Source organism: Camelus ferus, chromosome 27, assembly GCF_009834535.1.
Source record: "Camelus ferus isolate YT-003-E chromosome 27, BCGSAC_Cfer_1.0, whole genome shotgun sequence".
In the NCBI taxonomy this organism is placed as follows: Eukaryota; Metazoa; Chordata; class Mammalia; order Artiodactyla; family Camelidae; genus Camelus; species Camelus ferus.
Genome location: NC_045722.1, coordinates 14189393 through 14205440, shown reverse-complemented (window position 1 = coordinate 14205440; position 16048 = coordinate 14189393). Strand labels below are relative to the sequence as shown.

General features: G+C 45.4%; 1 protein-coding gene across 8 annotated transcripts in view; it reads left to right on the top strand.

The window, feature by feature from the left end:
• AGBL1 (ATP/GTP binding protein like 1) overlaps window positions 1–16048 on the top strand; it is a 702585-nt gene that overhangs the window by 98395 nt on the left and 588142 nt on the right. For all 8 annotated transcript variants that reach the window (XR_004315706.1, XR_004315705.1, XM_032469254.1 and 5 more), the window contains exon 7: window positions 14199–14407. Coding sequence is in view for 6 of the 8 variants with exons in the window: in XM_032469254.1 (XP_032325145.1) it covers window positions 14199–14407 (209 nt within the window). In the remaining 2 variants the exon portion in view is untranslated. The remainder of the gene's footprint in view (window positions 1–14198; window positions 14408–16048) is intronic.

Here is a 16048-nt window from a genome sequence, read left to right as displayed (position 1 = left end):
CAAAGAGCTATGCCCAGAGGGGTTTTCACACACTAGTGTTAACTAGGCAAAGATTCCAGTTTCCTGACTTAAGCCTCCTACATTTGCTTTCAATAAACCTTAACGAAGAGGCTAGCCCAATTCCCGTCCCGGAAAGAATCAAACTGTGGTGTGGTTACAGACCCAATGTCTACTCTTTCACCATAGCTTCTGGAGAAGCAGACCACACATTTCTGTGATGATCCAGAAATCTGCTTCAAATAATACTGGTAGATTTTTGCGTTTGTCACGCTGCTGCTGTGAGCGACTTCAGATGAATGCAGACTCTCCAGCCACATCCATCCCACTGTGGGACTGAAGCGACAACACGGATATCTAGCATTTATAGAGCGCTTAGTGTGTCAGCCGCCACGTATACCTGTAGCCTATCAAAGAGGTAGCATTGTCCCCATTTCACAGGTGTCGCAACTGAGGCTTGGAAAGCTTGAGTAACTTACACAGCTTGTGGGCTGCAGAGCTTAACCTACGGTAGCTCCCTGGGACCTGAGCCCTGTGTGTACTGAGGAGCAATTAACGAGGGTAGGTTTATTTAGCCTAAAGAAGATAAGATCAAAAACGGAAAGGAAGCTAAATACTTTCTAACTATTGGAAGGATTTTTGTATGTGTGTGTGTGGGGGGGAGCATCTATCATTTAGTTTAGAAAAAAGCATTACACCGTCCATCCCATATAAGCATCTGAGTGGGACCCAGTGGGTGGGGGCCAGCACACCAGCATGGCTGTGCGAGGGACCAGAGTCTCAGTGAGGCTGAGCTTCAGGAGAGGCTGCTGAATGATGGGGTGATGGGGTGAGTGAGAGGAAGGGAGCAGGGACGGGAGGACTACAAGACTCCTCTTGTCATGCCACTTTCAACTTGGCATATTATTATTATTGTTATTATCTCAGAGTTCTGCCTCTCTGCCAAATATTTTTGTCTTTTGCAATAGCTACATTAAAAAAATATACATTTTAAGTTTAAGTTATAGGACACTACTTATCTCCCCTCCCTGCCAGCTTTGTCAGGCTCAATTCCTGGGGGCTGATTGGGACTGGCCCCGACAGCAGCACATGTAGTTCCTCTTCCTGCCATGTGGTGGTGCTGTTCTTTTAGTTATCTTGGCCTCGCTAGTCCAATATTTATTTTTGGTGCGTAATTTGTTTATCAGGAGGTTATTTTAATCTAATTTTGGCCATACTTGCTGTTCCACACTATCTGTGCTTCCCAGCGTTAGCAGCTTGCATGTCTTGAAGGAAATTAGCTGAAGATGGTCCCGGAGGCTTTTGCTCAGCTAGTTATTTAAGGGAACTGGGAGGAAGGCAGGGTGAGCAGAGCCCTGGGGTTGAAAAAGCTGCTGGAATTTGTTGCATTCCCGGTGAGGTTAGCATCATTGAGAGGGACTTGCTGAGGGCAGGGAGCATCTCCGGCAGCTTATTGAGGGCTGCCTCTGGTAAACAGCAGGAAATCCTGCAGCCACCTTTCCCCAACTCCCTTGAACCCTTGTGATGACCTATATCTTCCTCCCCTTCGCTGCCAAGGCCAAAGACGTGACTTAACGGAGATGCCCGTCTGCCTTCCCATGGTCCACAGACATCCCGCATCCCATCTGATAATGTTTCATGAACTGTTCATTGTGAGCCCTGAAGGAAGAGGGCAGGAAGGTGGGGAGTGGGAAGAAAATTACTGCTGATTAGAGTACCTTGAATGAATAACAATCATAACTATTAATTACAGAGCACTGGCACTTGCCAGGTACTTTATTATTATTACTATTTTTATTGATGTCTAGTCAGTTAACAATGTTGTGTCAATTTCTGGTGAACAGCATAACGTCTCAGTCATACATATACATACATATATTCCTTTTCATACTTTTTTTCATTATAGGTTACTACAAGATGTTGAATATAGTTCCCAGCACTATACAGTAGAAGCTTGTTGTTTACCTATTTTATATATAGTAGTTGGTATCTGCAAATCTTGAACTCCCAGTTTAGCCCTTCCCACTCACTTTCCCCCCTCATAACCATAAGTTTGTTTTCTATGTCTGTGAGTCTGTTTCTGTTTTGTAAGTAAGTTCATTTGTGTCTTCCTTTTTTTATATATATATTCCACATATAAATGATCTCATATGGTACTTTCCTTTCTCTTTCTGGCTTACTTCACTTAGTATGACAATCTTCAGGTCCATCCATGTTGTTGCAAATGGCATTATTTTATTATTTTTTATGGCCGAGTAGTATTCCATTGTATAAATATACCACATCTTCTTTTTTTAGTGGCTGACTAGTAATCCATGACTTCTCTATCCAGTCATCTGTCGATGGACATTTAGGTTGTTTCCATGTCTTTTGCTGGGTACTTTTTATTCCTATTTTACATCCGAGGAAGTTGTAGTCAGGGAAGGTTAATGATTTTTTCCCAAGGTCCCACAAATGGTGAGTGGAAAGCTAAAATTTGAACTCAGTTGTAACGGTCTCCAAAGCAGGAAATCTTCACATTTCAAAGATGATTCCCACCTTCCACGCGGAGTTCGTGAAACCTGGACTCTCTGGATGGGCGTGTGACCTTAAGTTAGTTCTTTGATATTGTGCTTGATTTCAGCTCGGTTTTCCCCAAATGGGCAGTCTATACAAGGTGAGTAGTTCGAGAATGCTTTAGAAGAAGGAATTTTTTTTTTAAAAGAAATCTGCTGAGGAGATGACAACACCTGAAATGGATAGAACTGGAACAGAAGTGGGAGAGCCCAGTGGATCCCAGCCTGGTCTTCCTCTTGTCAACTCTCCTCTCCCTGACTCTTGACTGACACTGAGGAATGTCCACAGACGTTCCTTGGGTCTCAGAGCAATCAAGTTTGAAGCCCTCTGAAGCATTCTCAGGGGACACTTTCAGAGCTCAGTGAGTTGTCAGAGACTACAGTTTAGAGATGGGGCAGGTGCATCGTTTAGGTTGGGGAAGTGTGCTCATTTTTACTATGTGATGGTCTCCCAAGGAAGAGTTTGTGACGTTTGACTCAGAAAGAAACCAAAATGTTGTATTCATCCTTGATCCCTAGTCAAGCAACTTTTGAGTGTCTTGGGACTAAGAGGTCTCATTAAACAATTAAGCTGAACCTAATTAAATGAGGAGGGTCAGCTGCTGGTGTAAACGACCGTGGTTGTTAGTATGGGCAGAATGGTGAGTCCCCTTCCCGAGATGGCCAGGTTGTCCCCGGGCACCCACATGGGGTCTAACAGACCTGTCAGCAGTGGTGGTGTATCTTCCCTGCTTGACATAAAACTGTCGTCTGCATATAATATTGTTGTAACAAGACTGCAGACAATCCTGGCTCTCACACCCAGGCAGGACTCTGTGTTTCTAATCCTGTTCTCTGGCATCATTCTAAGACTTGGTAGAACTGTCTCCAGGGCTTTCCCTCTGGCCTGATTCTCTGCCTGTAGGTTTGGGCTGCCATGTTGCTTTGACAACAGTGCAGTTTGTTCAAGGAGGCTCAGGGTCACATAGGAAGGTAGTGTGTGTTTGCTTTAAGTTCAAACCTCTTAGTCTCTGGAAGGATGAGATATGGGAGAGAATAGTGTTTGCACAGGGGTCACAAATGCTGGCTCTTGTGGATTCAAATCGTGGCCACACTGGGCGTGTTCCTTAAAGATGCCGTGCTATAGTTTCCCCATGGGTAAAGCAAAGATGACACCGTCCGAGGATCATTAGTAACATTTAAGCAAAGTGATGTCCCTGTAGTGGGCGCATGGTGCCAGGTCTTAGTAAATCTCCATAAAGATCAACTCTCATTTTACTAGCATCACTTCTTGGAAAATACGGGGAGTTTCAGGACTTGGCCATATAAGGGCATAAAGCCTAATGCAGTGTAATTCCATCTTCCAATATCTCCCTGAACATTGAATGATACATCGTTGTTTTCAGTGTCTGCCTTCCCTCGAAGTTTTTTTCAGTAGAGGGAGAAAGTAAACAGACGAATGCAGTGGATTCAGCCCACTGAGTTGGTCCACACGCACTTACATAGTTTTTTTCATTCTGGGGAATCAGAGGTTAACATCCAGCATTGCTGAGCTTTAAAATGTTCTGGATTTTAGAATTCCTATCACCCTGGCATAATGAATGACTGGCTATGGATTGACAGAGACAAAGTATCACCAAGATTTAAAGAGAGAGACAAAAAGATAAACATTCCGGGGCTCTGAAGGGGGGCAAGAGTTTCCTCTCACATTCAGGATTGACTGTTCAATTATTTGTTTATGTCAAGATGTAAGTCAGGTGCTTCCTACAGACTTCTGCTAATAGCAGCTTACAAAGCACCTTTTCATGTATCATCTCATTTAATCTTCACTGTAGTCCTGCGAGACAGGTAAATATTTAACTCATCTAGAGCAGTGGTCCTCAACATGAGCGATTTTGTCCCCAGGGAACATTTAGCGGGGTCTGGAGGCAGTTTTGGTTGCTACATCTGCAGGGAGTGGGGGTGCTCCTGGCTCATGTGGGTGGAGGCCAGGGTGCTGCAAAACATCCTACACTGCACAGGGCAGCTCCCTCCCACCCCCACCCCAAGAAAGAATACCCAGCCCCAAATGTCAATAGTACGAGGCTGGGAGACTGTTCCGCATAGAAATCACTGAGGTTCAGAGAGCTTGGCTGACTGGCCCAAGATTGTGTGATGCGTACTGGGCACCTTGGGACTCAAATCCATCCCTTCATTTCACTACCAGAGGGTTTCAAATCTTTTATTTTTATTTGTAAGAAATAAAACGGTTTGTTTTTTAAAGGAAATCCTCTGCAGAGCCACTGCATGTAAACAGGTGACGGTGGGGCTGCTCTGGTGGCAATGGGGCTGAGAGACCCCGCTCAGCCTCGTCCTTAGCCTGCCCTGCTAGTCCCAGGGGCACATGGACCACGTGGTGACTACTACCCCCCATACAAGGAGACCCAGAGAATCACAGACCTTCTGGATTTCCCTGGAGCCATCACCTTTTTTTTTTTTTTTTGAGTAGACGATGACAGCATTGAGTTGTGCGTGTTAGTGAGATGTGCTGGGCAGTGGAGGGGAGCTGGAGGCAGAGGGGCCAATAGGAGGCTGCTCGTGGCACATTTCAGGGGTTGGGAGAGAGGACTGGGTCGTGGGTGATAGGAGTCGAGTTAAGATGAGAAAGTGCAAGGCTCACCCCTGCTCCTGGGGTTTTATAGTGATGATGTCGGGTCAAAGGGCAGCCAGCCAGGAGCACAGAGGTGTGCCCTCTTTGCCTTCCTCTGCGCACACTCAGGTCCTGGAGGCACAATGCTGCGGGAACCAGTTTGGCACCGCGGTGCAGATTCGTTTTCCCGCAGCCTGCATTGTTTGTACTCCGGCCGGAAGCAGTCAAGGCCACCGACAGACACGTGTCTCACACATCCACTGACAGAGGGAGGCAGGGGAGGAAATGCTGTGTTTCCCTCCCTCCTGGCGTAAATCCTGGCTTCCTTCTTCACGCATCACCTTCTGATGAGCTGACAGTGGAAATGGCAAAGCAAGACCAGAAGGAAGGTTGTCTATGACCCAGAAAGGACAGTGGCATGTTCTGGGGCCCAGCAAGTGCTTCTCTCCCTACCAAGAATCTAGACGCAAAAGAAAACTCTGGATGGAGAACTCCTGAGGAGATGGGTGCGGGGGCGGGGGGCACTGAGAGCACCTTTAGAAAGACGATCATTCCTGAGGGCTTTCTCACAGAGAGGTCAAAAACAAGCAACAAAAAGGAGAGTGAGAACATCTGAGACTGACATATCTACCCACCCCCGCCCCGCGTGCGATTTGGCACAATCTGCTGTGATAGATGTCAGAGTGGTGGGGGTCCCTGCCTCCTTTTCAGTCATCTGCTGCTCTCGCCTCACTTTCTGCACCTGGCTTGAGTGTGCGGACTTTTTGTTATTTGCACTCACCGAATTTGGGCTTTTCCATTTGTTGTGTTCTTAAGATTTCTAGAATTTTCTGTCCCCCATATCTCTCATGCCTTGATTCCTCCCTGTATTCAGTTCTCAGCACTAATGCCCTCTTCTCAGAGTCTTCCCTGACCACCCCCTAAAGTACACGCCCCACCTAATCACTCTAGCATCATTATTTTATTTTCACTGTAACACTTGTCATTATCGGAAGTTACCTAGTGTGTGTGTGTGTGTGTGTGTGTGTGTGTGTGTGTGTGTGTGTGCACGCATGCCTATTTGCATCCAGGAGTCCCTCCAACTCCCCCTTGGGAATGCAAGCCCCTACAAGCAGAGACTTTGTCCACCTCATTTCCTGCTGTGATCCCCTGGTGCCTACAATAGTGCCTGGCACATACTGGCACATAGTAATTGAATGTGTTTGTTGAATGAATAAATGGTGGTGCTTTGGGTTTGTGGTGTATGAGTGCATTTTTAGTGGATCATTTACTATGTGCCCAGCCACCACAAGATCTGGCTTTCAGGACAGCTGTCTCTGGTTATTCGCGTATGCTGAGCAAACCTCTGGGGTGATCACCTCTTGCTGGGAACCAGCTCATTTTGGAGAATTTTTCTAACCAAATATTGAAAAATTAATCTTATTTCTTCACATCTAAGATGTCACTGACTGTCAGATGCACCACTTTTTATATGCCACTGAGAGTGAAAAAATGCTGCCAGTTATAACTGAAACACCATCATTGGTAAGAAGCACCTTAATTTTGGAAATGCTAAAATGTGAAAAAAAAAAACCCTGTGCCTTAGAATGGATCAAGTACAAGATGAGATTGATTCATCACATGGGATGCCGCGTACTGAAGTGGGGGATCCTGGAGTCTGGCGCAGGGCCCTGTTAGTGGCCCCTTCTCTTGTAGCATTGCCGTCTAACACCCTTCCTTAGACATCGAACACTCCAAGGACCAGAGGAGGAGCTGGGTGTGTGGAGGATGAGGCAGGGGTGGCTTCTGAGGCTTTCCGGAGAGTGGAGAAATGTCTGTGGCTTGGGAATGTGTTTGTGGGAAGGTGTTGGAAGGAGCTGGTGATTTTTTTTAAAAAAGCAATAAGCAGTAGGCCAGTCTAGATGTAAAACAATGCTATGAAGGATCGATGGTCCCTCACCCTTCTCAGCCGCTCCTCCTGGAGCTTGGGAAGAGCATCTTTAATTTTAAAGAGGCAGTCAAAGGGAAAACAAGATTCGCTTAAAACCCAAATTGACTTTATAGCCACGTTTACTGAAATGTATCTATTTTACAAAGAGAAAAATACCTGCAAGTGAATTCAATATCATTATTCTTATTTGAGCTAATGATAATGGAGTATAATTTCCATTACTGCTGACATTAAGATTAGTTATGTTTCAGTACATACTCTCCTTTGAGAGGAGCCTCTACTGCAGATGCCAGGGGAGGAAACGGCTGAGACCTGGCTCCTTCTCCCTGCACTCCCAGGGTGAGCCTGACCTCCCGGCTGGCCTTGGGGAGTCACTGCCGGGTGTCAGGAAGGCTCCCAGACATCTCCTTCAGTGACTCGGAGAACCACTGGCTGTTTATTTGGATCTCTAAACCTTCTTGAGTTTCCTATTAAAAAAATCACCTGTCACCACAATTTAGGGACCTGGAGGGAGCAGAGAAGATGGAAGAGGGAGTTGGGAGGAGGGGCTGAGCCAAGTTAGATTTGGCTGAAAGCCACTCCCCTCAAGCACCTCGGGTGTTCCGCTGGCTAGTTTTCTGCCCTTTAGCCTTTCAGAAACCTCCAGAAGCTGGTTCTCCTGGTAACCGTTAAAGGTCTTTATCTGGATGCAAAACAGCGTAATCTAGACAAAGCAGCCTGAAGAGCTTTGGGGATAACAATATGGGATGTCAGCTTTGGAGGCAGATGGGGGATTCCATCTGAATTCTTGATATGCCATTTATAAGCTCTCGGGACTTAAATAAGTTGTTTAACTTCTCTCAGCCTCTGTGTCTTCATTTGTAAGAGGAGGCAAATAATGCGTATCTCCAAGCATTTCCATGAGATAAATGAGACGATCATGCCAAACGATTAGCCCCGTGCTGAGCGCATAGGAAACGTTCAGTAAATAAATACTCCATAATTGTAACTGGTGTTACAGTGGCAAAGAATGGCAGCTTGTTGTTCATGCAATATGATTTAGAAGTCTTGGTAAAAGCCTACTTTGTCCAGAAACATCTTCTAAATTGACTCCCTGAACAGACCATGGAAAGAATCTGTTGAAAAGGCAAGATGGTTGTTTGCTGTAGGTAAGGTCACCATTACCTTGGGTTGTAGTAATGTCTCCAAAGAGGGAATTCTAGGGTGGCAGATGAGAGTGTGAATGCTGGGGCTCCACGTGGGTCTTTCAGTGTGAGGTCCTGATTGAGATCAGGCAATGTCTGTGATGTTATTGCTCAGCACTGGGGGACCCAGTGAGGAGAGGGTTTGGAAGCAAACCTTGGGGAGTCAACCGGAGTTTAATAAGCCCAGCTGAGTGGTCTTCTGTTCTGAGAAGGGGGCCACTGTCCTGAAAAGGGCTAGCTGAACTGTCAGTAAGTTCATATGGGCGAATGTTCGTCAAGTTCCTGAAACAAAAAAGGGAAATAAAGACATTTCATAAAGCTGTTTAATCTCCCCGGGCCAGGATTTCTTGGAATAGTGATGTCATAATATGCTGTGTGGCTGGGGAAGATTTCTGTTCTCTAGAAGAACGGGGTATTAGAATCCTTGTATTTATTTTTATCATATATGCTTATCGAAAGCAAAGGTGGGCCCTTATGCACTTAGCCATTGTCAGTCAAGAGAATCTTGGAGCAGTAAGCAGTCTTCTTAAGACAGCTTTAGTGTAATGGGACCCAGTTGAAGTAAATTTTGCCAGAGAGCGAAACTATAAAGGTCTACATATGGGCGTCATCTATAAGGGCGCCTGGGACAACACAGGGCATGATCATCAGTATGTATGTTTTGGGGTATCTAAGGACAGGTAGGCAACCACATAAAATGGGTGGGCATTTGGGGGTGAGACGTCAGTTACATTACATGGGGATTGAAGGGCTCTGGTTGTAAATTTTACTAATTTTGAAACTTTTCCTTGAGCTGTTCTCACTGATGAAATGTACGTGAAATTTGAGTGTCATCCTCATGGGAAGGGGATTGCCGTTTCTTGAGTACATATTTGGTGCCAGGTGCTGGGCTGTGTTGTTGTGAAGGAAAAGCCGGGCTGGTCTAACAATATAACTCACAAATCTAACTATCGGAATACTGATCTGAGTTCTGGTGGACTAACTTGTAAATCTAAGTTAGTGTTGGTTTGCTGTTCATGTTTTTTGCTAGCCAGCTGGGTTTTCGAAGATTCATATCTGGCTTTGGAATGTTGGTTTTCTGCCTCCCTGCCTCCACTTTTGTGATGATCATGCTGCTAAAGCTGTTCCATGCCTATTGGCCGAATACCCCAAGCTTGTACTTTACCCTATAAAACCACACGCACACGTCTTGGAGGTGCTCAGAGCTTCGGAGCAGAAGCCTCTCTGAGCCCGCCGGCGTAATACATCTGAATACTCCAACCCTCCTGAGTGGTGCTTGTTTCTTGACTGGCCTGTCGTTTCCGTAACATTGTTCGTGGACTTGTAAGGCTGATGATGTAATTATCTTATTAAAAGCTGGCTTTCATATCTGCACATGATGGAAATAACAGTCCAGCATGGCTAAGTAACGTAACCGAGGTAACACAGCTGATAAATGGTAGAGCTAAAGTGCAAGTGAGCAGCCACGCGACCCTGGAGCCCCTGTTCTTGCCTGAGGCCGTCCAGAGGAGCGTGTTCAGGTCCTGAGCATTTGGCGCCTTATTGTCCAGAATGACAGAGGGGGAGCTGGGGTAATACATAGATGACGCGTATCATGACCACTGCAACAGGCAACTGGTATCGAGCGCTTATCATGAACCAGGCATTGAGCTATCTACTTTATATGCATTCTCTCTAATATTCTCAACGGTTACAGGAGGAAGTGATTCGTATTAGTTTTGGGTTTTTTTTCTCATATGAAGGCTTAGTGATAAGAACTGTGAAGTAACATGCTCAAGGTCACACAGCTAGAAAGCAGTGGAAGCTCATGGCCATGTGCAGGGACTCCAGGAAGACCGCTGAAGGGTCTGCCCAGCAAGGCAGTGCAGGGTGCCTCATTTGGAGGTCTGCACTAATTTGGGTGCCTCGTTCCCAGGGCTGTGGTTGTTAAAGCATCCTGCTCATGACTCTGCTGTCCGTTCCCACGTTTCCTCTGCTTTAAAGTCCTCAGTTTACCCTAAAAGAGGTGATGAGCTCCTCAGATGTGGGAAGCAAAGAGCAGCAATGGAAATGTTCTCTGGTTTCGACAAATAACAGTAGCAGAGAGCATTGGGATGCTCTGGGATACAATAATCTGGGTCACCAAACATTTCTCCACCAGCCTGGTGCGGGGCTGAAAATTCCCCATGAGAAATCCAATCTCAGATTCTGGAAGATGTCTAGGCTTTCCTGTTAAAGGACCCACATCTTTATAGAGATGAGCATGATCTCAAATGCCTTCAGGGGTGGAGCAGGTAATTCACTTTTGAAAGGGATGGGGTAAGACAAAAAAAAAAAAAGTGAGCTGGTTGCTATGGCAACCTGGGGACAGCTTATCCTGCCCACAAGCATTTGCAGCCTGTGGACTTCCTGTCAAGGGGGAACCTATCTTTTTCCTCCTCATGGTCAAAGTTCATTGTAGACTATGTGGGGAAAAAAACTACAGAGAAGTCAAAATCGAGTTAAAAAAGTCCAAAGTGAATAGAACCATAAATATTTTCCTCCCTCATAAGTACTATTGATATCTTGGCATATGTCCTTCCTTTTTTTGTCCTTTTCCCCCCGAGTGTGAAAATCTGCTGCATTAGTGGGGGCTGCACTAAAGAAAATCATTTTAACCTCCGTGAAGAAAGACCTGGGGTAAAAAGGGTATTGCTGGATCACATTTTAGAGAATTAGCTACACATATGTCTTCAGGAGGATGTAATTTAGAATACTGTAGGACATAAGAGGGTTAATTCGAGGTGAGGGCAAGGGTGTGTTTGTGGATTTGTCACAGGTAAACTGGTCAGATAAGACTTTCAGCAGGAGGCCACCAGGGAGGGGCTTGTGGAGACAGAGGGGTGGTGGTGGTGGTGGTGGGGCACTGAGAGCACTTTCAGATGGGGTAGAGGTTGGTTGGGGGTGAGGCATTAAATGAAAGGCTTTCTGGACTCCTCTCTGTCCATTCTACTCATCTTCCAACCAGTTTAAGATAAATCAATCTACTTAGGAAATTAAAAATAAAAAATTAAGGAACAGGAACTTTTTTCCAAAGAAAATCTTAGGAGGAAGCCGTTTATATAAACAGACTAGGGTGCTGCTGCTCGGTTTTGTTTGTTTTTTTTTTGGGCAGGGGAGGTAATTAGGTTTATGTGTTTATTTTTAATGGAGGTACCGGGGATTAAACCCAGGACTTTGTGCATGCTAGGCAAGCACGCTCCTACTGAGCTATACCTTTCCTGTTGCTGGTCTATGTGGAAGAGGGCTGGGGACCGGGAGCCCTCTCCCACCCCCAAACCCTGAGCTCACCCAAAACAGTGTTGGAAACAAACCCCACGTTTTGTCCTCTCTATTGGGCCTCCCTGGAGAAGCAGGGTCATCCTCTCAAATCTTCTCTGACTCCTGCAAGTTGCTGACCCCAGGGACCCTCATCTCCTCTCTACATTTGCTCACCTTGATGGATATCCTCTTATCAGATTTTAGATGCTTATTGACTTTTGCAAAACTCCCAAGCCATTCTCAGAGAAAGACTGACTGATTTAGGATGCAGGCAGGGAGGAGGGTAGCTGTTTTAGACATTAGTAAACATGATAGCTTGTTGAAGATTAACAGGAAATCATGAATAAAATCAGTTTGATTTGATAAGGGATTTTTCTCTCAGACATTTAAGATTTTTTTTCCCTTTTATCCCCCTTCCCCTCCCAAAAAGTCAGGGATGAAGGTCATGGGGATAACACATTATTAGTCTCATACCCTTAAAATAGATAAAAGACAAAAGTCCTTAACCTCCCACTGCCCCTGGGGCCTCTGAGCACTTTTTTTTTTTTTTTTTTGCCATTTTTTCCTCTTTTCAGCAGGCAATACTTTTCTTTAATACCTCCTACTTGATCCTCAATTTTCTTTTAAACATCAGATATTAGATAGGCTGGAACCTCATTCAGGCAGAAAAGAACTCCAGTGCTTTGTGGCTGGGACCAGATGAGGAGAGAAATATTTTTGGTACAAAAGAATAATGCATTAAAGGAGGTAATGAAGGCGATTTAAACCTTCCACAAACACATCACTGAATGAATAAAGCTCATCACTCTCTGTTCAGGATCATGGCTGAATGAAATGTTGTAAAAAGTAAAAAAAAACCCCAAAAAACCAAAAAACCAAAAAACAAAAAAGTAACTGCACAAAGAGGTCAAAAATCTCAGTGGGGCTTAGTCAAGCCTGACCATTTAGAATTTGACAAACAAGTAGAAAAAAAAAGAATTCCATTAATATTATGAGAAAACCCTTGGGGAATAAAGCACTAAATTTTTTTTTTTTTTAAACTCATGTGCACTGGAATGATTTTAGGGGAAAATCTGACTTGGGCTGAAATTGTGTTTATCCAGTTGTAGCTCAGGGGGGGTCTCTCTCATACAGTCAGCCAGAAGCATAGATTGTCTGATAAACCAGAGTGAACAGTTTGGATAATAGGGAAATGCAGTTGTGAGAGGGCAGAGGGCATTTGTGTCTGAGAGCCAGCAGGTTAGAGTTCTGCAGGTGCCCCTAGACCTCAGGAGCGGAGAGGACCAGCCATCCTCTGGGTGGATCTGACCTGGTATACACCTGTCCGCCAGCCCTGCAGCCGGAGGGGTTTGACATGAAACGTGGCATGTGTTGACTGTTGAGAGAGGTCTCTTGGATTATTCTTCCCCCTTTGCTTTTTCAAAGAGTACTTAAATTATATCTTGGGAAAAAGAAAGAAATCATCCACCCATCCCATCAGATGGGTTTCACAGGCTGGCCTCATCAGGGTCATTCATCTAACAGAGAGAAGGTACGGTGTTGAAGAGGTGACGGGAACTCTGAGAGCACACTGTTACCGCGCCCTGTCAGATTTGAGGAAGCCCCACCTGCACATCCCTGCGGGGTGGACTTCCAACCTCTGTCTAGATAACGTCAGTGCCGGGTTGCTCACTACCGCGTAGATTCCAGCTCTGGTTGGGTAGTCTTGACTCTGAGGAGTTCCTTTCCTGGATGGAGCCAAGCCCTTAGTGATGCACAAACTGGCTTTCATTCTCTTGAGGGAAAATACTCAACACATCAGTTACATAGGACAGCCTTCCAGATGCTGTGTCTCACTCAGGGTCCTCTCCTTCCCACCCTAAGCCTTATAGTTTCTTAACTCAAATGACAATATCTCAAGTCCACTGAGGTTTAGGAAAGGAGGATGGAAATCTAGTGGACATCCCTCTCTGTCTCCTTCTTTCTCTCTCTACACACTATTATCCTTTTTTTGCTGAACTATTTGAGAATAAGTTACAGACATTCACATAGTCCAACTGTGAATTTGCTGAAATCAAGGCTATTCACCTCCATAAATACAGTTTATCAAAATCTAACAATAAACATTGATACAATACTGTTGGTTCATCTACAGACCTTATTCAGATTTTACCAATTGCCTCACTAATGCCTTTTGTAGCAAAGGAAAAAAATGTTTTCCAGCCCAGGATCTAAATTATAATTATATATTGTACTTAAGTGCCATGTCTTTTTAGTCTCTGTTAGCTCAATTCCTCAGGTTTTTTTTTTTTTTTTTTTTTCCTTTCACAACCTTGACAGTTTTGGGAAGTATAGATCAGATATTCTGCAGCATGTCCCTCATTTTGGGTTTGCTGATTTTCCTTATGGCTACGTTCAAGTTACGCATTTGGGGCAGGAATACTATAGAAGTGATGCTGAAGTGATGTGAAGTGATACTGAAGTGATGCTACATCTTATTGACTTTCATCACTTGATTAAGGTGACATCCACCAGTTTTCTCCACTGGGAAGTTATTATTCCCTTTATAATTAATTAGTATCTCGTGTGAGGGACACTGGGACATTGTCAGGTGGGCGTGGCCAGGAGAGCCTGTAATTGACATTGCCCCTTCCTGTTGGTTTCAGAGTCCAACAGCCGCAGGGCCGTGAACAGAGGCTACGTCACCAGCTTGCTCAGGCTGCATCAGGACTGGCACAGCCACGACACTGCCAATTCCTACGTGATGATCCGCCGGGGGCTTCTGCTCTGCCTCAGGCATATTGCCAACCTCCGGTCTGGCAGGGAGGCCTTCCTGGCAGCTCAGGGCATGGAGATCCTCTTCAGCTCCACACAGGTAATCAGCATGGGGCTTCCCTGTGCAGTTGGATGACATCTAGATGAGTCCTGAAGGCCATCATTCAGGACTCACCCTCAACAGAGCGGGGGAACCTCAGCTGCCTTCTGTGGGAAGCTGTTCTGGATTCAAGTCCTCATTCATTCACTCACTCGTGTGTTGATCGGTTCATTTATCCCATACACGTTTCCTGTTGGGTACACACTGGGTGGTGCGGTGCTTAAGAGTGTTGACTTTAAAGCCAGAGAACCTGGGTTCAGATCCCAGCCCTGGCAACTATAGCTGTGAGCCTTTGGGGAAGTCACTCAGCTTCTCTGGGCCTCGTGTTTCTTCTTCAAAAAAAATGGATATGACAAGAATCTAGGTTTTTGCTTGGCCTGAACAAGTTGACATGGAAATGTCTTGTGCTTAGCAGGGTACATACCATAACTTAACTGCTTCATGAGTGTGAGGGGTTATTGGAATAATAATTAGTTATTGGGACCTAGTGGTGGCAAATGTGACAGATAAGACCCCTGATCTTTGGGGGCAAACATTCCAGCAGGGAGTCAGACACTCAGGAAGCAAAGAATTCAACGAAGAAGATAATTTCGTATGCCTCTGTGAAATCAGCAGAGTAAGGGCCTAGGTCTGCAGTGACTCCCATAGGTGCAGAAACGTGTTTTGTTTTTTTTTTTTTAAAGTGAAAGCAAGTTTATTTAGAGAGAGACACACTCCATAGACAGAGTGCAGTCTGCCTCACTCAGAAGGGAAAACGGCTTAGGAGATACACGCTCCATGGGCAGAATGTGGGCCGTCTCGGAAAGGTAACAGGGAGAGAGACCAAGGAGTGTGGAGGTTATTTAGTTTAAAGTAAAAGTAGATGCACACTCCACAGACAGAGTGCGGGCTGTCCCAGAAGGCAAGAGAGAGAGTGACCAGAAAGAAGGTGTTCCTTAGAGAAAGCTCAAGTCTTCTCTGAGCAGGTGACACCTAAGCTGAGACTTGCCTTGTTGAAGGAGGTGGTCATGCCAAGTTTGCAAGGAAGGGCACCTGGGCAAAGGGACTTGCACCTGCTAGGGCTGTCCCTCATCTGCAGGGAGTGCGTGGCTAGGGTTTCCTGGATTTCAACCTAAGTCACAAGTTCCTTAATTTCACTTGATTAGGGCTAAGTTAAATACCATTGCACGAGGCTACCTCTGTCCTCTCCACGAATGACGTGAGCATCTCACTAGTCCCGTCATCTGCTCCGCCGCCTTCTCCTGGGGCCAAGGCAACCGAGTTCCACACACAGCCTGCTCCTTGCTGTCCTCACATCGGTCTGTCTCTGCACTCCCTTCACTGGTCTTGGTGCTCCTCTCTGGACACCCTCCCATTTTTCTCTCTACCCGAGTCGTCCGAGGTAATGAAGCAGTCGACGAGAGTGCGGTTTTCCAACCACAGTATCTGTAGACACTTCCCATTTAAAAAAAAAAATAGCCTTTTCCCCTCCTCTAAACAATAACATAACACTGCACTGCAAACCAATATCTAATTTTCTGTCTGCTATCTCCTCTGGGTTTCTCTCTATCATTACAGCTTTCAGAGCTTCTCAGTCATGAAATAGCTTCGTTTTCCATTCTGTTCCTCTGGCTGAGGGAGGGCTTTGAATTTTTCTAAGCT